This window comes from Canis lupus, chromosome 14 (genome assembly GCF_003254725.2).
Source record: "Canis lupus dingo isolate Sandy chromosome 14, ASM325472v2, whole genome shotgun sequence".
NCBI classification, from domain to species: domain Eukaryota; kingdom Metazoa; phylum Chordata; class Mammalia; order Carnivora; family Canidae; genus Canis; species Canis lupus.
Window position 1 is genome coordinate 56,331,614 of NC_064256.1, and position 19,750 is coordinate 56,351,363.

At 38.7% G+C, this 19,750-nt stretch overlaps 1 protein-coding gene across 1 annotated transcript in view; it reads left to right on the forward strand.

Moving 5' to 3' along the window:
- Window positions 1-19,750, forward strand: part of CFTR (CF transmembrane conductance regulator) — a 164,121-nt gene that overhangs the window by 132,413 nt on the left and 11,958 nt on the right. Inside the window, exons 23-24 of the mRNA XM_025464763.3 lie at window positions 10,310-10,465; window positions 19,411-19,500. Of these exons, the coding sequence (XP_025320548.2) occupies window positions 10,310-10,465; window positions 19,411-19,500 (246 nt within the window). The remainder of the gene's footprint in view (window positions 1-10,309; window positions 10,466-19,410; window positions 19,501-19,750) is intronic.

Genomic DNA, 19,750 nt, shown 5'->3' on the forward strand with positions numbered 1-19,750 from the left:
TTTAAATATTTGATAGAATTCACCAGTGAATGTATCTGGACCTGGAGATTTCTGAATTGGAAGGTTGTTAAGTATTGATAACATTTCTTTAAAAGATATATATGCCTATTTAGATTGTCTAATTCTTGTGTGAGTGTTGGAAGATTGTATCTTTTGAGGAATTGGTACATTTCATGTAGATTTTCAAATTGCTGGACATATAGTTGCTTATAGTATTACTTTATTATTCTCATATGATGGGATATGCAGTGATGTCCTCTCTTGCAATTCTAATATTAGTAATTTGTTTAATTACTAATTCCCTTGTTTTCTTAGTTAAGTCTGGCTAGAAGCTTATTAATTTTATTGATCTTTTTCTAAGAACCAGCTTTCACTGATTTTCTCTACTTATTTCCTATTTTCAACTAGATGATTCTGCACTAATTTTTACGATTTCTCTTCTGCTTTCTTTCAATGTAACTTACTCTTCTTTTTCTAGTTTCCCATAGTAGAAACTTAGACTATATAGAAACTTAGACTATTTTAGATTTGTCTTCTTTTCTAATATATGCCTTTAATGCTATAAATTTCCCTCTGTACTGCTTTCACTGCAGCCACAGGATGAACTGTGAATTGGAGTTGGGTATTTTCCTTCCCTAGATCAATTGGGTTCTAATAAAAACCCCAATAGGTTAAGCTCTCATAAAATAGTTTCTCTTGAAGGCAGTCTTATGAAGAACTGAATTCTCTAATGCTCTGGAGTATTACAAAATTGTTGCTTTCTCCCTCCTCCTACTGGATGCATCAGGGATTTTTCTGTGTTTTTCACTGTGAAATGGTAAACATCATTGGGCTCCTGGAGGTAATATTCACAAAATGGCCCTTCTACAAATGGCCTCCCCCTGACTTTTTTGCCCTCAGACTTGTCCACATTGATCCTCCAGTAATTTGTCAGTTACAGTTTAGAGATTTTTACCCTGATTCTAGTTTCTGTGAACTTTCTCTTTTTTTTATTTATTTTTTTATTCGTGTTCAATTTACCAACATACAGAATAACCCCCAGTGCCCGTCACCCATTCACTCCCACCCCCCCGCCCTCCTCCCCTTCTACCACCCCTAGTTTGTTTCCCAGAGTTAGGAGTCTTTATGTTCTGTCTCCCTTTCTGATATTTCCCACACATTTCTTCTCCCTTCCCTTATATTCCCTTTCACTATTATTTATATTCCCCTAATGAATGAGAACATATAATGTCTGTCCTTCTCCGATTGACTTACTTCACTCAGCATAATACCCTCCAGTTCCATCCACGTTGAAGCAAATGGTGGGTATTTGTCATTTCTAATGGCTGAGGAATATTCCATTGTATACATAAACCACAGCTTCTTTATCCATCATCTTTCGATGGACACCGAGGCTCCTTCCACAGTTTGGCTATTGTGGCCATTGCTGCTATAAACATCGGGGTGCAGGTGTCCCGGCGTTTCATTGCATTTGTATCTTTGGGGTAAATCCCCAACAGTGCAATTGCTGGGTCGTAGGGCAGGTCCATTTTTAACTCTTTGAGGAACCTCCACAGTTTTCCAGAGTGGCTGCACCAGTTCACATTCCCACCAACAGTGTAAGAGGGTTCCCTTTTCTCCACATCCTCTCCAACATTTGTGGTTTCCTGCCTTGTTAATGTTCCCCATTCTCACTGGTGTGAGGTGGTATCTCATTGTGGTTTTGATTTGTATTTCCCTGATGGCAAGTGATGCAGAGCATTTTCTCATGTGCATGTTGGCCATGTCTATGTCTTCCTCTGTGAGATTTCTCTTCATGTCTTTTGCCCATTTCATGATGGGATTGTTTGTTTCTTTGGTGTGGAGTTTAATAAGTTCTTTATAGATCTTGGAAACTAGCCCTTTATCTGATATGTCATTTGCAAATATCTTCTCCCATTCTGTAGGTTGTCTTTTAGTTTTGTTGACTGTATCCTTTGCTGTGCAAAAGCTTCTTATCTTGATGAAGTCCCAATAGTTCATTTTTGCTTTTGTTTCTTTTGCCTTCGTGGATGTATCTTGCAAGAAGTTACGTGGCCGAGTTCAAAAAGGGTGTTGCCCATGTTTTCCTCTAGGATTTTGATGGAATCTTGTCTCACATTTAGATCTTTCATCCATTTTGAGTTTATCTTTGTGTATGGTGAAAGAGAGTGGTCTAGTTTCATTCTTCTGCATGTGGATGTCCAATTTTCCCAGCAGCATTTATTGAAGAGACTGTCTTTCTTCCAATGGATAGTCTTTCCTCCTTTATCAAATATTAGTTGACCATAAAGTTGAGGGTCCACTTCTGGGTTCTCTATTCTGTTCCATTGATCTATGTGTCTGTTTTTGTGCCAGTACCACACTGTCTTGATGACCACAGCTTTGTAGTACAACCTGAAATCTGGCATTGTGATGCCCACAGATATGGTTTTCTTTTTTAAAATTCCCCTGGCTATTCGGGGTCTTTTCTGATTCCACACAAATCTTAAAATAATTTGTTCTAACTCTCTGAAGAAAGTCCATGGTATTTTGATAGGGATTGCATTAAACGTGTAAATTGCCCTGGGTAACATTGACATTTTCACAATATTAATTCTGCCAATCCCTGAGCATGGAATATTTTTCCATCTCTTTGTGTCTTCCTCAATTTCTTTCAGAAGTGTTCTATAGTTTTGAGGGTATAGATCCTTTACTTCTTTGGTTGGGTTTATTCCTAGGTATCTTATGCTTTTGGGTGCTATTGTAAATGGGATTGACTCCTTAATTTTTCTTTCTTCAGTCTCATTGTTAGTGTATAGAAATGCCACTGATTTCTGGGCATTGATTTTGTATCCTGCCACGCTACCAAATTGCTGTATGAGCTCTAGCAATCTTGGGGTGGAGGCTTTTGGGTTTTCTATGTAGAGTATCATGTCATCGGCAAAGAGGGAGAGTTTGACTTCTTCTTTGCCAATTTGAATGCCTTTAATGTCTTTTTGTTGTCTGATTGCTGAGGCTAGGACTTCTAGTACTATGTTGAATAGCAGTGGTAAGAGTGGACATCCCTGTCTTGTTCCTGATCTTAGGGGAAAGGCTCCCAGTGCTTCCCCATTGAGAATGATATTTGCTGTGGGCTTTTCATAGATGGCTTTTAAGATGTTGAGGAATGTTCCCTCTATCCCTACACTCTGAAGAGTTTTGATCAGAAATGGATGCTGTATTTTGTCAAATGCTTTCTCTGCATCTAATGAGAGGATCATATGGTTCTTGGTTTTTCTCTTGCTGATATGATGAATCACATTGATTGTTTTACGGGTGTTGAACCAGCCTTGTGTCCCGGGGATAAATCCTACTTGGTCATGGTGAACTTTCTGATCATGGTTTCTTCTCTCATAAATTGTGATTCTCTATATCTGTGTGTCTTTCCATTTATGGTGGTTATGGTTTGTTCCGTGTCTTCACTCTCTAACAGATGGAAGAATTTTGATTTTTCAGTTTGCTCAGCTTTTTACTTGTTAGGACAAAGTGATGACATTCAAGTTCCTTATATTTTGGTCCAGAAATCAGAAGTCCTATTTGCCATCTTTCAATCCCTTTGCTTAGCACGTTGCCTAGCTTACTATATGTTAAATGCATGCATGAATGAATAGCTTATACCTACTTCTCGTGATATGATTGATTAGAGTATGAACTGATTGTTAAAATATTATTTTGAGCAGGTCTGTTAAGATTGTTATTTCTACTGCCTTGCCCTTAGAACATATAAGAGCATCTTGCCGTCTATAACAAGATGTCCCAAACATACTTTTTGCATGCTGACTCAAGAATATACTAAAATTCAGTATATTATCTTGATTATTCAAGAATCCTACAAGATCAGCTGTGGTCTAATTCATCTTCTTGAAAAAAGAAAAAGAAGAAAAGATTTGAAAAGGACTTAAATAGGCATCTCTTGTTTAATTTTTAATGGATTTCAGCATTTTTGCTGGGATGGTGTGCCTGAGTCCATTTGAGCTGCTGTAACAAGATATCATAGGCTAGGTGGCTTATAAACAACAGAAATTTATTTCTCATAATTCTGTCTGGGAAGTCCAGGATCATGGTGCCAGCAGATTCATTGTCTGGTAAGAACCTACTTCCTCATAGATGTTTGTCTTGTCATTGTAACCTGATACAGTGAAAGAGGTGAGAGAGCTTTCTGGGATTTCTTTATAAGGGCATTAATCTCATTCATGAAGGTTCCACCCTTATGACCTAATCGCTTCCCAAAGGCTGACATATGAATTTGGGGGAGACACAAATATTCAGCTCATAGCATGGTGAAAGATTTTTTTAAAATTTATTTTTATTTATTTATGATAGAGAGAGAGAGAGAGAGAGAGAGAGGCAGAGACACAGGCAGAGGGAGAAGCAGGCTCCATGCACCGGGAGCCTGACGTGGGATTCGATCCCGGGTCTCCAGGATTGGGCCCTGGGCCAAAGGCAGGCGACAAACCGCTGCGCCACCCAGGGATCCCCAAAAGATTTTTAAAATCAGTATTTTATGTAAAAAAGTTATTCAGTCTTTATGTTAAAACATTTTGTCCGTAACAATTATCTTAGGGAAGAGGTGTCTTATTATCTTCTTTGCTCCTAATTTCGACCTTTACTTCACAGAATCTGTACTTTAAATTTTATTTTCAATGCATGAGAAATAGAGCAAGATTTTTACAACTTTTACTTTACTTTCAAGTAGTTGTTTTCTTAAAAGCTTTTGATTTTTTGCTGGAATTTTAATATCCAGATTACCTTCTCCCCAATAGAATATCTCTTCCTTTTTCCCTTTTCTTTTCCTCTCAAAATGCAGACTGGGATTCTAATTTGGAGCCAGGTCCTTCATGATAAACGTAGACTTATCAAAATGCCTTAGGTGGTAAATTGTGTCTAACACAGTACTGGATGGTCTTCTAGTTAAATAGGTATTTAATAGTACTTCAAGGTCTATTCTTTTGGGTGAGCTTCCCTGATTTCTTTATTTGTAGACTCTTCAAAATCCTGAGATGCCAGAAGCAATTTAAACAGTGTCAAGGGTAAAACAAACGAACAAACAAACAGTGCCAAGGGTTCAGATGATGTCTGTTTGATTTGTGAAACACATATGGCATCCTGTCGTGATAGAAATTGGTATTTAGTAGCTGAATCATTCAGTAATTACCTTAGAGTTATGAGGAACATATTCTCAAGAACTTATGTTAAGAATTATAGTTCATTAATGGTAAATATATAAAAGGTACAGTAATTACCACTTTAGAGATCTAGATTTCATCTTACTTGGTATCTTGATTTCTGGAAACCACAGAAGATGAAAAATAAGTATAGTAGGTTTCCATCTGTTGCAATACTAAAATAGTGGCTCAAGCACTTTGAAAAGAATGTACTGAGACTGTTCTATTCATGGTACGGAGCAATTACAGCTAGCACCGAATTCAACATTGTGTAGCTGTCCACATAGTATTTTGATTTATCTTGATCCAAAATTCTCGGAAAGGAAGTTCACTGAAGTTACTAGAAATCACTGACTTGCAATTAGGATATACCTTAAAAGCTTACTTGCGGGAAGTACCCTGGCCTTATTCAATAGATCACTGAGAAGCCTGGAAAAACAAATCCCGGAAAAGAATTATTATGTGCCAATTATATAAACAAGAAAACTTTGTTAGATATGGACCAATAAGATTCCTTGCAGCTAGAAACATGTCAGACATGATGCAGTATCCTCAGTTCAATAATACAGAAGGATCAGAGAACAGCTACAAAACTGGAAAGCTAAACAAAAGATTTACAATTTGCCTCTCAATTAAGCCTTATATCAACATAAAAACTGAATTCTCTAGAACTTTCAGTATTTGCTTCTTGAAAGGGAACATGGTCATTTATCGTAGTTATTAGAACCTTGGCTAATGATATAGAGGTCTGGTCCTCAAGATGCTTTTGATAAAAAATTTGTAATATGGCTTTGTTATTTTTTATCTATTTTTTAAAGTTTTTATTTAAATTCCAGTTACTTAACATACAGTGTGATATTAGTTTCAGTTGCACATATAGTGATTCAAGACTTCCATACAACACCTGGTGCTCATCGCAAGTGTGCTCCTTAATCCCCATCACCTATTTCATCCATCCCCCACCCACCTCCCCTCTGGTAACCAGCAGTTGGTTCTCCGTAGTTGAGAGTCTGTTTCTTGGTTTGCCCCTCCCTCTTCTTTTTTTCCCCCTTTGCTTATTTGTTTTGTTTCTTAAATTCCACATATGAGTGAAATCACGTGGTATTTCCTTTTCTCTGACTGACTTAGTTCACTTAGCGTAATACTCTAGCTCCAGGGGCACCTGAGTAGCTTAGTCAAGTAAGCATCTGACTCTTGATTTTGGTTCAGGTCATGATCTCAGGGTTGTGAGACTGACCCTGCATCAGGCTCCACACTATGGAGCCTGCTTAAGACTCTCTCTCTTCATCTTTCCCTCTGCTCCTTGCCTGCTCACGCTCTTTCTCTCTAAAAAACAAACAAATAAATAAATAAATAAATAGAATTAAATACTTGCTAGCTCCATCCGTGTTGATGAAAATAGCAAGATTCCATTCTTTTTTATGGCTAAGTAATATTTCTATATATATATATCACATTTTTATCCATCAGTTGTTGGACACTTAGGTTGTTTCCATAATTTGACTATTGTAGATAGTGCTGCTATAAACATCAGGGTGCATGTATCCCTTTGAGACAGTATATTTGTATTCTTTGGGCAAATACCTAGTAGTGCAATTGCTGGATCGTAGGGTAGCTCTATTTTTAACTTTTCGAGGAACCTCCAGACTGTTTCCACAGTGGCTGCACCAGTTTACATTCCCACCGATAGTGCATGAGGGTTCGTTTTCTCTGCATCCTTGCAAACACCTGTTGTTTCTTTTGTTGTTGCTTTCAGCCGTTCTGACAGGTATGAGGTGATACCTCTTTGTAGTTTTGATTTGTATTTCCCTGATGACTGATGATGCATCAGCATCTTTTCAAATGTCTGTTGACTACCTGGGTGTCTTCTTTGGAGAAATGTCTATTCTTCTGTCCATTTTTAAATTGGATTATTCACTTTTGAGTGTTGAGTTTTATAAGTTCTTTACAGATTTTTGATATTAACCCCTTATCAGATTTGTCATTTGCAAATACCTTCCCCCATTCTGTAGGTTGCCTTTTAGTTTTATCGATTGTTTCCTTCATTTTGATATAATCCCAAGAGTTTATTTTTGCTTTTGTTTCCCTTGCCTCAGGAGACACATCTGGAAAGAAGTTGCTATGGCTGATGTCAAAGAGTTGATTACCTGTGCTCTCTTCTAGGATTCTTATGGTTTCAGGTCTCACATTTAGGTCTTTAATCCATTTTGAATTTATTTTTGTGTCTGGTGTTAGAAAGTGGTCTAGTTTCATTCTTCTGCATGTGGCTGTCTGTTTTCTCAGCACGAATTGTTGAAGAGACAGGTTTTTTTTTTTTTTTTCCCCAAGAGAATACTCTTTCCTACTTTGTCAAAGGTTTACTAACCACTAAGCTGTGGGTCCAATTCTGAGTTTTCTCAGAAAATTGGACGTGTCTGTTTATGTGCCAGTACAATAATGTCTTGATCACTACAGCTTTGTAATATAACTTGAGATCTGGAATTGTGATTCCTCCAGCTTTGGTTTTCAAGGTTGCTTTTGCTATTTGGGGTCTTTTGTGGTTCCATAGAAATTTTAGGATTGTTTCTTCCAGCTCTGTGAAAAATAATCTTGGTATTTTGATAGGGATTGCATTAAAAGTGCAGATTGCTCTGGGTAGTAGACATTTTAGCAATATTTGTTTTTCCAATCCATGAGCATGGAATGTCTTTTGATTTCTTTGTGTCATCTTCTATTTCTTTCATCAGTGTTTTTTAGTTTTCAGAGTACAAGTCTTTCACCTCTTTGGTTAGGTTTATTCCTAACCAAAATCTTACTATTTAAAAAAAAAAAACAAAAAACAAAATCTTACTATTTTTGGTACAGTTGTAAATGAGATTGTTTTCTGAATTTCTCTTTCTGTTGTTTCATTATTGGTATATAGAAATGCAACAAATTTCTGCACATGCTTTTGTACCCTGTGACTTTACTGAATTTATCAGTTTTAGCAGTTTTTTTGGTGGGATCACTTAGGTTTTCTATATAGAGTATTATGTCACCTGCAAATAGTGAAAGTTTTCCTGCTTCCTACCAATCTGGTTGCCTTTTATTTCTTTTTGTTGTCTGATTAAATTTGTGATATGACTTTAAAGTAAATCACTTCCTCTTGTTGAACTTTCCTTCCCCCATACCTCACCTACACAAGGCATATTCAGATTGCTTATAAAAGCTTTATTGTTGTGGTTGAAAAATCATGACATATGATGAATATGTTTGTACAGCATGGGCTGAGTCAGAAATGGAGGTGTGTGTATTACATTTCACAAGATTTTTAAATGAAACTTGATATGATATTTGACCAAAATTAACTAAATTCATTTGTTTGTTAGGTCAACTAAATAAGTTTGTTCATTCATCTTCCTTCTCTCCCACTCCCCCTCCCTTTCCCTCTTTTCCTTCCTTCCTTCTTTCTATCCATCCATCCATCCATCCAACCATCCATCCATCCATCCTTCCATCTATCTGATCTGTATGTCATTTTTCCATTCGTTCATTCTTCCATCTGCCTGACCCTCAGTCAATCCGAACAACCATTTATTGAGCACTTTATGTATACCCACCCCTGTGGCAGGTGGTGAGAATTCAGTGGAAAAGAATATAGACCACCCTGTTCTTCCTGAACTTAAATTCTTGGGTTAACACAGGAATAATCAAGAAAAAATAAATACAATATTTACTGCTTCTGATCAGTAGTATGAGGAATGTCAAAAACATGTTGTGTATAACTTTTGGTTTATCTGATTTTATCAGTTGTCTCAGAAACTAAGCATCTGTGAAAGCCTCATTACGGAGCTCTTATGAACAAAAGACATGGTGTCATTATTGCTTACCAACTTATCCCAAAGGCCTAGTTTATTACCAGATTCCGAATAAAGCATAAGTTATTATCTAAATAAGTTATTATCTAAAGCATTCTTTGTGGTCCATGAATTGGTTCTGGCTTATGAGCAGTTAGTGGTCTTTGATAAGTATAAGAATTGAGAGTAAGTATGTAGAAATTTGTTTTTATTATCTTTTCTTTTGAAGTACTGATTTGCAGTGGATCGGAAACTAAAAAAGCCGAAACAACAACAACAACAGCAAAACAGGGCAACACAAAACTATTCTTTGCCACAGGTGGTGTAAAAAGCATTGCTCTAAAAGACCAGTAGCTCAGCTCTCCTATAAAAAAAAGCTAAATATAAAAGAGAAACAGGAGTCACGTAAGGGGAAGGAAGTAAACATTTATTCAGTGCTACTAAGTGTTGGGCCATATTTCAGTGATCAGCTTATGGTTGCAGCAATGTCTGCCCACTCAGAGCATCTTCCTCCAGGTGCTCGGCAGCCCCCCTGGAGCACAGAGGTGGGACCCCCATGGGCTGCCTGAGCACCCGCTCTCCCCTTGTGACACATGGCATTGGCACTTCCATTCTGTGCTCTTTGGTAACAAGAATAGGTTTTGTTTTTTCTTTCTTTCCTTAATATCCGTTTTGCTTCTCCAGGTTCTCTTCCTGCCAGCCAGGGTAGATGTAAGAACTTGATTTGACAACTATCCAGGTGCTTATCCACTGAGTGGCAAGGCTTGGCCTGCTTCTCTGGGAACACAGAGCTCACTGAACTCTTTCTTGTTTATTGCCAGGCCTAAACTGGTGCCTAATTTATTATGGACGGTATCTGAATGTTACAACTGTTTCAGATTCATTAATTTTCAATCTCATCTTCGCATTAGGAACTAGATCAAGCTTTATAGAGCCCAGCTTTTGGCTTGAGGCCACCCTTAGAAATGGTACACATGAAGACATTGTATCTTTGTTGTCCTTGGTGCAAAATGGGATCTTTCATCTATATGCCATTAGTAAAGGTCAGTGATAAATGAAGGGTCAGAATTAAGAGTCCAGCTCCCTCTGGCCAATTTCTATATTCTTTTTCCAGGATTGTTTTGCTTCAGATCACTATTGGTCAGAGTTGGGAGCATTACAGAAAGGTTTGAAAGAATAAGTTGAAATTCCCCCCTGGCGATAAAAAAACAAGACAGTTCCAGTGTTTTTTAGTGAAGTATAACGCCAGATTACATTTGTGGTATGGTGTCTGTATGTCACTGGAGTAATTCTGTCTCTCTTGTTTTCTAGGTGGGCCTCTTGGGAAGAACTGGATCAGGGAAAAGTACTTTGTTATCTGCTCTTTTGAGACTGGTGAACACTGAGGGAGAAATCCAAATAGATGGCGTGTCTTGGGACTCAATCCCTTTGCAAGAATGGAGGAGAGCCTTTGGGGTGATCCCACAGGTAAGGCAGAAAGACTTAGTAAAAAAAAATAATAGTAAAAAGAAAGAAAAATTAATAACTATTTTTTTACATTATTTGACACTTAAATTCCAGAAAATCACATTTCCCTGTAAAATATATTTATTATTTATTGCTTTCTTTTTTCCTGCAATGCAGTATTTCCACAGGGAAAAAGAAAACTATCTATAAAAGTTTGGAACTCTCTCCATCCAGTGATTGAACTATTAATAGTTTTGATCATCTCTCCCAGAAGACACAATCCACATGGGAGGATGGGACTTTCGTTTTTAATCAGTGTTTTTTTTTCACCCCCCCCTTCAGTGGTCTGAGCTCCAAGTTAGCAATCCCAGCAGGTTGAGAAATGCTTTGCAAGATATAAATGATGCTGCTGAAATAAGAAACACTTGGAAGCATGTAGTAGAATTGAAAATAGAAAGTATAATGACTGTTTTTTGTTCTTTGGATGAAACGAATCATGTCAGATTAATCTGTAGCCTGTTTTTTTTAATGTCACTCTTCGATTTGGGTCACAAAGGGTCTCTACTTCACTGGCTTAGTAGCATTCTATCTGTGTCATTGTAGAAGAAGATTTCTTATATATGAGAGAAATAGCAGATCCAGTTTAAAATGATCTCAATGGAAACCAAGGAATGTCTTTACTGGAGCCAAATCTGAAAGGCACATGTAGCATTTCTACTGGCATTTGCTTTCTTCTCTGTGGGCGCATTCACGGCTTGCTTTAGCTACCACATTGCTCCCTTTGTACTAATGAGCTGAATCCATTTCCACCAGCACATTCTAACAATTCTCTACATTTAACGCAAAATTAAAATGCCAGGAGCATCTCCAGATTGACCATAAATCTAGCCTGAAAAAAAAAGCTTGTATTTCTTGATAGATTACCGTAGTGGAACATTTGCTTTTTTTTTCACCTAAACAGGCACTAAATATTGTAACTGCTAGATTGATGCTTTTAATTTTTTTTGTCTAGTCTAGACTTTGCCATATTGCCAGAAGCTTAATCCTGGTTGAACTTTTGAAAAACAGTTTTGTTTTTCAGAAAGAAAAAAAAAAAAAGATTGTCAGATGGTCTAAAGATAAAGAAACACTGAGAATACAAGTATCCCGAGGTGATAGCCTTAGGCAAGATAACAATGTTGACGAACACAGAATAGAATCTGGGTGTCTGGTTGTCCAAGAAGCGTTGCTGTTCATTTGACTCTAAGTCTCCCGGCCCCATTTTTAACTGCAAGTAGTGAAGCTTTTGGGTTTTTTTGTTAGTATTATTCACACCAATCTATGCATGATCACAAGTACAGCTTTAAAAAATAATTTCACTGGGAATCCTTGAGTTTATCTGCCTGTGATAGATTTTTTAGAAATTAGATGTTCTATTTAAGGAACCTAAATGCAAGACCCGGAGAAAAACCAAATGAACCAGTTATGGAAATTCTGTGTCTTGCCTTTTTGCTGAAGTAAATCTTCCAAACCTGCCTTTATTTCATTTTCCCTCTTCTGTGGCTTCAAACATCATAAAATTATACAAACTAAACGAGATGTACTTTGATATGTGCCTTCAAAAATGCATGATCATGCTAATATAGATACATCTCATTATATGTTTTTATGACGCTGGTTTCTGGGACTGTCTCCTCGTATCACAGGGACATCTGTAGATAGGATATACGGTTTTTTCTCCAGTGACATCTTAAGAACATTAAGTGAATGCCCGAGGAAGAGAGGGCAAACTCCTTGTGCCTTTTTAATATCCTAAGTAGGAGATGCTTTTATTTTCCTAATTTTCCTTGAGAAGTTCAAATTAAGTAATTTTTTCTTCTTTGCCTGGAGTTTGATCTAAAAAAAAAGAAGAAAGAAAGAAAGAAAGAAAGAAAGAAAGAAAGAAAGAAAGAAAGAAAGAAAGAAAGAAAGAGAAAGAAAGAAAGAAAGAAAGAAAGAAAGAAAGAAAGAAAGAAAGAAAGAAAGAAAGAAAGAAAGAAAGAAAGAAAGAAAGAAGAGAGGGTTAAAAATCCAAGAACTGTATTTTGTTTGCTTTTCCATCTCTCTTCCTTCCATCCTTCTGACCTTGCAAGGGCATCTCTGACATGGAAACATGAGATAGCTCTGGGTCAGTTAGTCCCTTGTTTTTAGACACACGAAACAGGAACAGACCAAACAGAACTTTGAACAAAACACTTTTTCTCTCCCTCATAGTGATCCTGAGGCATCAGTTGTGGCATCACAAGATGTCATTAGTTTAGGCAAGTTCTTGCTCCGCGTGTTTGTGTTTGTGTGTGTGCGCACACGTGTGCGTGCATGCATTCTCTCCTACAGCTGGAAAGCAATCTTGGAGAATGCACCAGCCTGGAGAAAAGGGTACGATGTACATTTCAAGGTGGAGCCTTCTTTAACTTGTCCCACTTTACCTGTGAGCTCGGTCTGGGGGCAGGGAGAGGAGGCAGGACAGCCTATAGTCAGACTCCCATTGCCTTAGGCAATTCGGACATTAAGACTAGACATTGTTTATTAGCCTTGAACTTTGTTAAGCACTTTATTATTGAAGGACAAAAAAGCAATTTTTTTTTTTAGGATTTTATTTATTCATGAAAGACACACAGAGAGGCAGAGACAGGCTCCCTGCAGGGGGCCCAATGTGGGATTCGATCCCAAGACCCTGGGATCATGACCTGAGCCAAAGTCAGGTGCTCAAGCAGTGAGCCACCCAGGTGCCCCCAGAAAAACAATTTTTAAGCATATTTGTAGAACTTCAATTATGACTTTGAAAGGCTGCAAGCTGTTTTAAGTAAATGATTAGGTCTATACTTGGAATGAGACCTTATGACCTGGAAATAACCCATGCCCGCATATGATTCCACCACAGGGTTGGAATGACTTTTGCTGTGAAGGGCATCAATAGGGCCAAGACACTGGTCTGTAGATTCAAGCAATGGTATTGGGAGTGCCTCAGTTCTCATTCAGCGTAATAATAATTAATGATTTCATAATTAGTTATGAAACTCCTATATGCTTAAAATTAGAGCATACTATCATTCTATATGCTATAGATTCTATAGTTATGTAAAAGGCATTGAGGTCTCCATCCCACCTATGAGCTTCCAATGAGAAGTTCAAAACTGATGTCAGAGAGTAGAAGAAGAAACCAAAATTACCGTTTTGGTTACCAAGGATAGTTAATTATACCTAGTCATGAGTCGAGGCATGGGTCTGCTCAGGGGTCATTGTGGGTAATTACGAGGGTGAGTACAGCCGTCAGCCCTGCTGTAGCTGCTCTAGCAGGTCACTGTCACTGTATCCTCCCTCTTTTCTCCTCCCACCGCTATGAACAGATGAGTACGGGCCCTTTCACAGAGCAGGTGGGAATTAAGGTGGGTCATAATGGGCCATAGCATTTGTAGATTTTGGAAAGGTTGGGGGCAGGGTGTTGTGGAAAGCATATTCCAGGATCCCAGACAGAAAGGGATATTATGAACAAGTACAGAGAAGGGGATTAGAAAGAGTTGGGGCGCAAAGGACAGGGGAGGCCACATGTTAGGGAGTATTAGGGGAAAGGGGAAAAGACCTGGTAAGTACTGATACACCCCAGTGGGGAATGAGTTCACTCTTGCTGGGCCAGGAAGAGGATGGTGAAAGGGTACTGGAAGCGCCTGCTGTGTGTGGAGGACTTCCAGAAGGCTCTGGAGAGGCAGGAAGTAGGGCTGAGAAACTCTCCAGATGTCACGTGGTAAAGTCCAGGACAATAATGAAGACCACAGTGAGGGCAGGGTGCCAAACTCAAGGGAAAAGAGAAGGGATGCCTGCCTGGCTCACTGGGTAGATCCTGTGGCTCTTGACCTCAGGCTCCTGAGTTTGAGCCCCACATTGCAGGGGGGGGAGGGGAGGGCGGGGTGTAAAGTTTGCTTGGAAAAAAGAGAAAAAAAAGGGAGAAGAGCAGAATAACCAGTGTGGATATTAGTATGACACAACCACTATTTCTGAGCTGAAAATTTTAGCAATTTTGTCTGATCTGAAAATCATTTTTAAAAATGCTCTCTCTCAATAAATAAATAAATAAATAAATAAATATGCTCTCTCTCAACAAGTGTATACTGGAAAGTTGTAGTATAAAAGGTTGAGAAACATTAGATGACTTTCCAGGAAACAAATATCTGAACATCTTACGTGCACTCATTTACACATAAGTAAATTATATGTAACATGGTAAGATTATCCTCTATTCTAAATCTTAAACATTTTTGACTAATACTTTGTTTACCTTGCTCTCATTTAATAGATATTCTTCAGAGCCAAACAACACTTATTTTTTAGACATTCTATAATGCAACCTTAGAATCTTGATTTGTGGGAATTGGATAGATTTTTATTGTACACGTTCAATTTATAATAAAATTTTGCAGACATTGTCAGAAGGTAGGATCAGAGCCACTGTGATGCTTCTAAGCAGTGGGGCCACATTTTAACATAACTGTATGTGAACTTGTAAAACAAAACAGCATTATAAGCATAAGGAAAGGAGTCATTCCTCCCGCTTATTTAATTTATTCTATATTCAATCACCATGGAAGCCAGATTGCTTTTTTGTTTCGTTTGACACCCAAGCCTAACACACGCTGCCTGCTGCAGTGGTATGTGACCAGCTCTGAGCACCCCACAGAGGCTCGGCCACCTTCACTGAGTTTAGAAGTTGAGGAATCAGCTTCAGGAAAGAGATTAGTCAGCTGGTGAACAATGGTGCTCTCTTTATTCTTCCTGGAGTCCCAAGAATTGCTCTTTATGCCATACATCCATGACATTAAATAAATATCAAATATTTGCACATCCTCGTTTTCCTATTGGTGACCAGTTTCTTAGGGGATCATTGTGATTTTTAGTTTCAGGTGTATTTTTTGCTGTATAATCCATCTGACTGTGTCACCTTGGCCAAGCCACATAACTTCTTGGGGCCTTGGCTGTTTCATTTGTAAACCTGGGAGAAGGTGACCTGCAGGGACCTTTCAGCTTTAGAGATGCCTTTGTGGAAACTTCAGTTTAGAAAACAGAACCGAGACACCTGCTGGCATTTCTGAAAGGAAGAGATACTATTTATAAGACAGGAATGAAATGTTTAGTTAATTGTGTGAAATTTAATTCGAGCTGAACCAGTCCATTCAGTCAATTTTTTATAATTAAAATTAAAGCATTACTTTAATGCTAGAAATAAAGTATAAACAATAGGCCTACAGAGTTTCTGAGTGGGATCAAATCCACTACATCTGAGGCTACGGGATGTCTAATTTCCACGGCTTCCTTCCTTCACAATTTTGAATATGTTTCTATTTCAAATAAAATGAACATATAACATATTGCCATACACTTGACAAGTATTATATGTAAATTATTAAACTATAATGAGATAAAATGAGGCATACCATTTCCCAAAGATGATGTAAAAGGATCAAAGTTTTATTTTTTTAAGATCAAAGTTTTAATGGATAGTTAGTATTATTTCCTTAAAGACTGGCCATGGGAAGAATGTCCAGGCTGAAATTCTTAGAATGTATAAAAAACTGAAGTGAAATAAAGCCACGTGGCTGTGGTGGAAAAGGGGAAGGAATAGAGCAAGGTGCTAAATGAGCCAGAAGAGATACAAGGTGCTAAATCACGTAGGGTCTGCAGGCCATCTTCAGGATTTTACATTTTGCCTTGAGTGTTATGGAAAGCCAAAGGTTTTTAAAGATTGAGGACAATCCGACTTATATGTGTAGCAGTTGCGTTGGTTGCTAACTAAAAATAGACTGGAAGGGAGGCAAGAGTGAGAAGACGGATGTCAATTAAAGGTTCTTAACTGTTCCAGAGAGCCACATTGGCGTTTTGAACTATGTGGTGGTGGTAGGGATGGAGAAATAACTGGATTTGAGATACATCTGAGGGCAAAATCCACAGGACTGATGATTGATTCCATCTGGGAGGATCGAGGAGAAAGAAGACCTCTGGATTGAGGAAGTGAAGTTGCCATGCACTTATCAAAATGGGAAGGCCTATAGGTAGAGCAGGTTTGAGAGGAAAGGCGCCATTTCCCCATTTTACCATGAGAACACTGAGGCTCCGGAGCTTGGGCTCCTGTTTGCAGGTTGACCTCCTGGCCAGAGCTGCATGGTCACAGCATCTCAGTGAGCTCCATTACCTTTAATCCCTTCTGTGGCTGCTTTGTTGTTTTGATACCTTTGGCTTCCCCCCAGCGTCCTCCAGAATAATGACATTATTCTATTGGGTCAAATTAAAATTCCCTGTTGTTCTGTTCCAGGGGTTGGGTAAATGTCCTTGAAGGTTACAAAGACACTGTAGCCCATATAAAAACCCTTCCACTCAGGTGCTGCCTGGGGGGAGGAAGCCAACCGCTCCCTTCATGGTGTAGGAGCTGAGCCTGTAGCCAGGGTATGGCTAGCGATGCTCGCGCCAAGACTGTGACGCTGAGCACTGATCGGCCCCTTTCTAGGCCCACTGAGCTGCTTCTACACAACCTTACTCATTCCTGAGCTCCAGATCAGAGGTGAAAACTAGCTTGCGCAGGACTGGAGACGTAGTGCACGTACTTGGAACAGACACCCCTGGGCTTGAATTCCAGCTCTGCTATCTGCCAGCTGAGTGCTGTTAGAAAAGTCACTTAACCTCTCACAGGATCAGCTGTGAGATCCTTGTATCCCATAATAGGATTTATTCCATTAGGCTGATTGGAAGTTGAAAAGAGATAATGCGTGTAAAGGGCCGTACCTGGACTATGGTAAACGTGCCATAAAGTGAAGCTCTGTGTTCCAGATCTTGATGCCCAGTGGAGACAACGTCTCCAAAGCATGTAATGTATTGTCTGGTATTTCATAAACCCTCACAGTTGTTATTTTCTGTCTTTCTCTATAATGCAAGAAACCTTTTATACAAAGAACCACAATATTAGAGGGAAAAAAATGTAAAAGACAGCAAATAGCAAAATTGCTTTGGTAAGCCTTTGAACTTTAGGTACTAGATAAGCCCAATTGCTAAATAATGAATTGATTCAGGTTTTCAGAGCCACTTCTTATTTGATTCTTAGTTTATCAGAATTCCCCGATAATTCTCTTTGTCTGCTCTCTTTAGCTTCTTTGGACATTACTTTCATTTCCTGGGAAGCTTGGAGGAAGATGCACAAATATATCCATTATCTTAGGAGTCATATATTCATCCCTTATATCCGCCTCCGTAAAGCAATATAAGTTCCCCCTAAGGAAGATGGTTTTTTTCTTTTTAAGAGTGTGAGAGGGAGCACAGGAGCACAAGAAAGTGGGGGAAGCAGGGAGGGGCAGAGAGAGAGAATCCCAAGCAGGCTCCATGCCCAGCACAGAGCTGAGGTGGGGCTCGATCCTCACGACCCTGAGATCATGACCTGAGCAGAAATCAAGAGTCGGACACTTAACCCACTGAGCCACCCAGGCGCCCCTAGGAAGATGATGTTGATGCAGGTTAAGAAATACCAGTATAAGTCTTCCTGTTGCCCTCTCTAGAGTGTTCCTGAGATTTTTGGTGCAACTTTATTATTTAAGCCGTAAGACACTCCCTAGGGATTGAGGTCTTTAATGTGACCCTTTTTGGATCTTGCCGCCACAGTGAGGATACCCTGGTTCTGCCCAAGAGCCACAGAGACGGTTAATCTGGTGCCCTCCTGTCTTGTGCAGTTCCTTACGGATCAGATGGATGTTGAGCTTTCTCTCTGGCTAAGGCAATTTGTGGAAACTAAGAACTTCAAAAAATGTAGTGCTTAATTCTCTTCGGTGGATATAATCAAAGGCAAAAGAAAAAAGGCAAAGAAAATATTATCCTGAATGTTAACATCAAAAGTACTTTGCAGTTCGCTCATATGTACAAGGAGAGGACGCAAAATTAGTATTATTGTGTCATCAGCACTTCGCAGTGAGAGTGGTTTTCTTTTAAAAAAATATTTATAGCCACACGAGCAGACCTCAGTAACCGCGATATGGCAAGGAGGGTGTCTCAGGGTGACAGCTGTGCAGTGCTCCTTGCAGGGCATCACCTGGTCATCCCATCATCTCAGTGGGATCCACCTCCTCTGTTACGTGCACTCACCTAAACAAATACTTGATTTCCATTTTTTTTTCACTGATTTCTAAGTTGTGGCTTTCTCCTGGTTGTACAAGTAGAGATGTGCCTTGGTTTATAGACCAGATGAACATGTATGTTTAAATAAAGAGTCCGTAAATTCAAACAATTGCAAAATCCTCTAGGAAGCTAGATTTATCAAAGGAATCCAAGGAAAATATATGAATAAAATAGGAATTTGTTCTAACAAGTAAATTATAACTCATAAGCATACACTGTTTAACTGTTTGATTTTATGCTGTATTTACTCTAAGTAAGGAAAAGTGCTAGGAATAAAACAAAATTTTAATTTCCTACAACCTACAATCATCTTAGTGTCCTTCTCCTAAGGATATTGGGACTAGATAAGTGTTCACAGGGGGCTTCCAATGTAGCTGGGATGTTTTATTTCTTTAAAGAAGACACAAAACAACTATGGTAAATTTTTAAAATTTAAGAAAACCAGGGGTTCCTGGGTGGCACAGTGGGTTAAGCATCCAACTCTTCGTTTCGGCTTAAGTCGTGATCCCAGGGTCTTAAGATCGAGCCCCACGTTGGGCTCTGCAGTCTCCTGAAGACTCTTGCTCTCCCTCTGTCCCTCCCCCTTGCCCCCTGTGCATGTTCTCTTTCTCTCTTGCAAGTAAAAAAAATAAATAAATCTAAAAAATAAAATAAAATTTAAGAAAACTAGATGGTAAGTACATGGCTATTTGTTGTTGTTTTAAAGTATTTTTTTCTGCTTCAAGTATTTTGCAATACAATAATGGAAACATACGAAGGTGTTTAGGTTATTCATACTTTCCTCTTTTTCTTTATTGCTATAGAAAGTATTTATATTCTCTGGAACATTTAGAAAAAACTTGGATCCCTATGGACAGTGGAATGATCAAGAAATATGGAAAGTTGCGGATGAGGTAAGGTTGCCAACTGAAGTAATTTTGAAAAAGATAGCTCAACCACACACACACAAGTGGTTGTCATAACCGAGATCACTTACACACTTACCTTTGTGCACATATGTGTGTGTACAACCTTGAAGTGGAGAATACTAACACACTTGGAGCCCCCACTACTTTGGACTAGACCTACCCTTTCTCTGTGTTGAGTCTTCAGCTCTTAGACCCCAGAGGCAGCACTGCGTCAGCCTTCTTCCTCAGTGTCCGT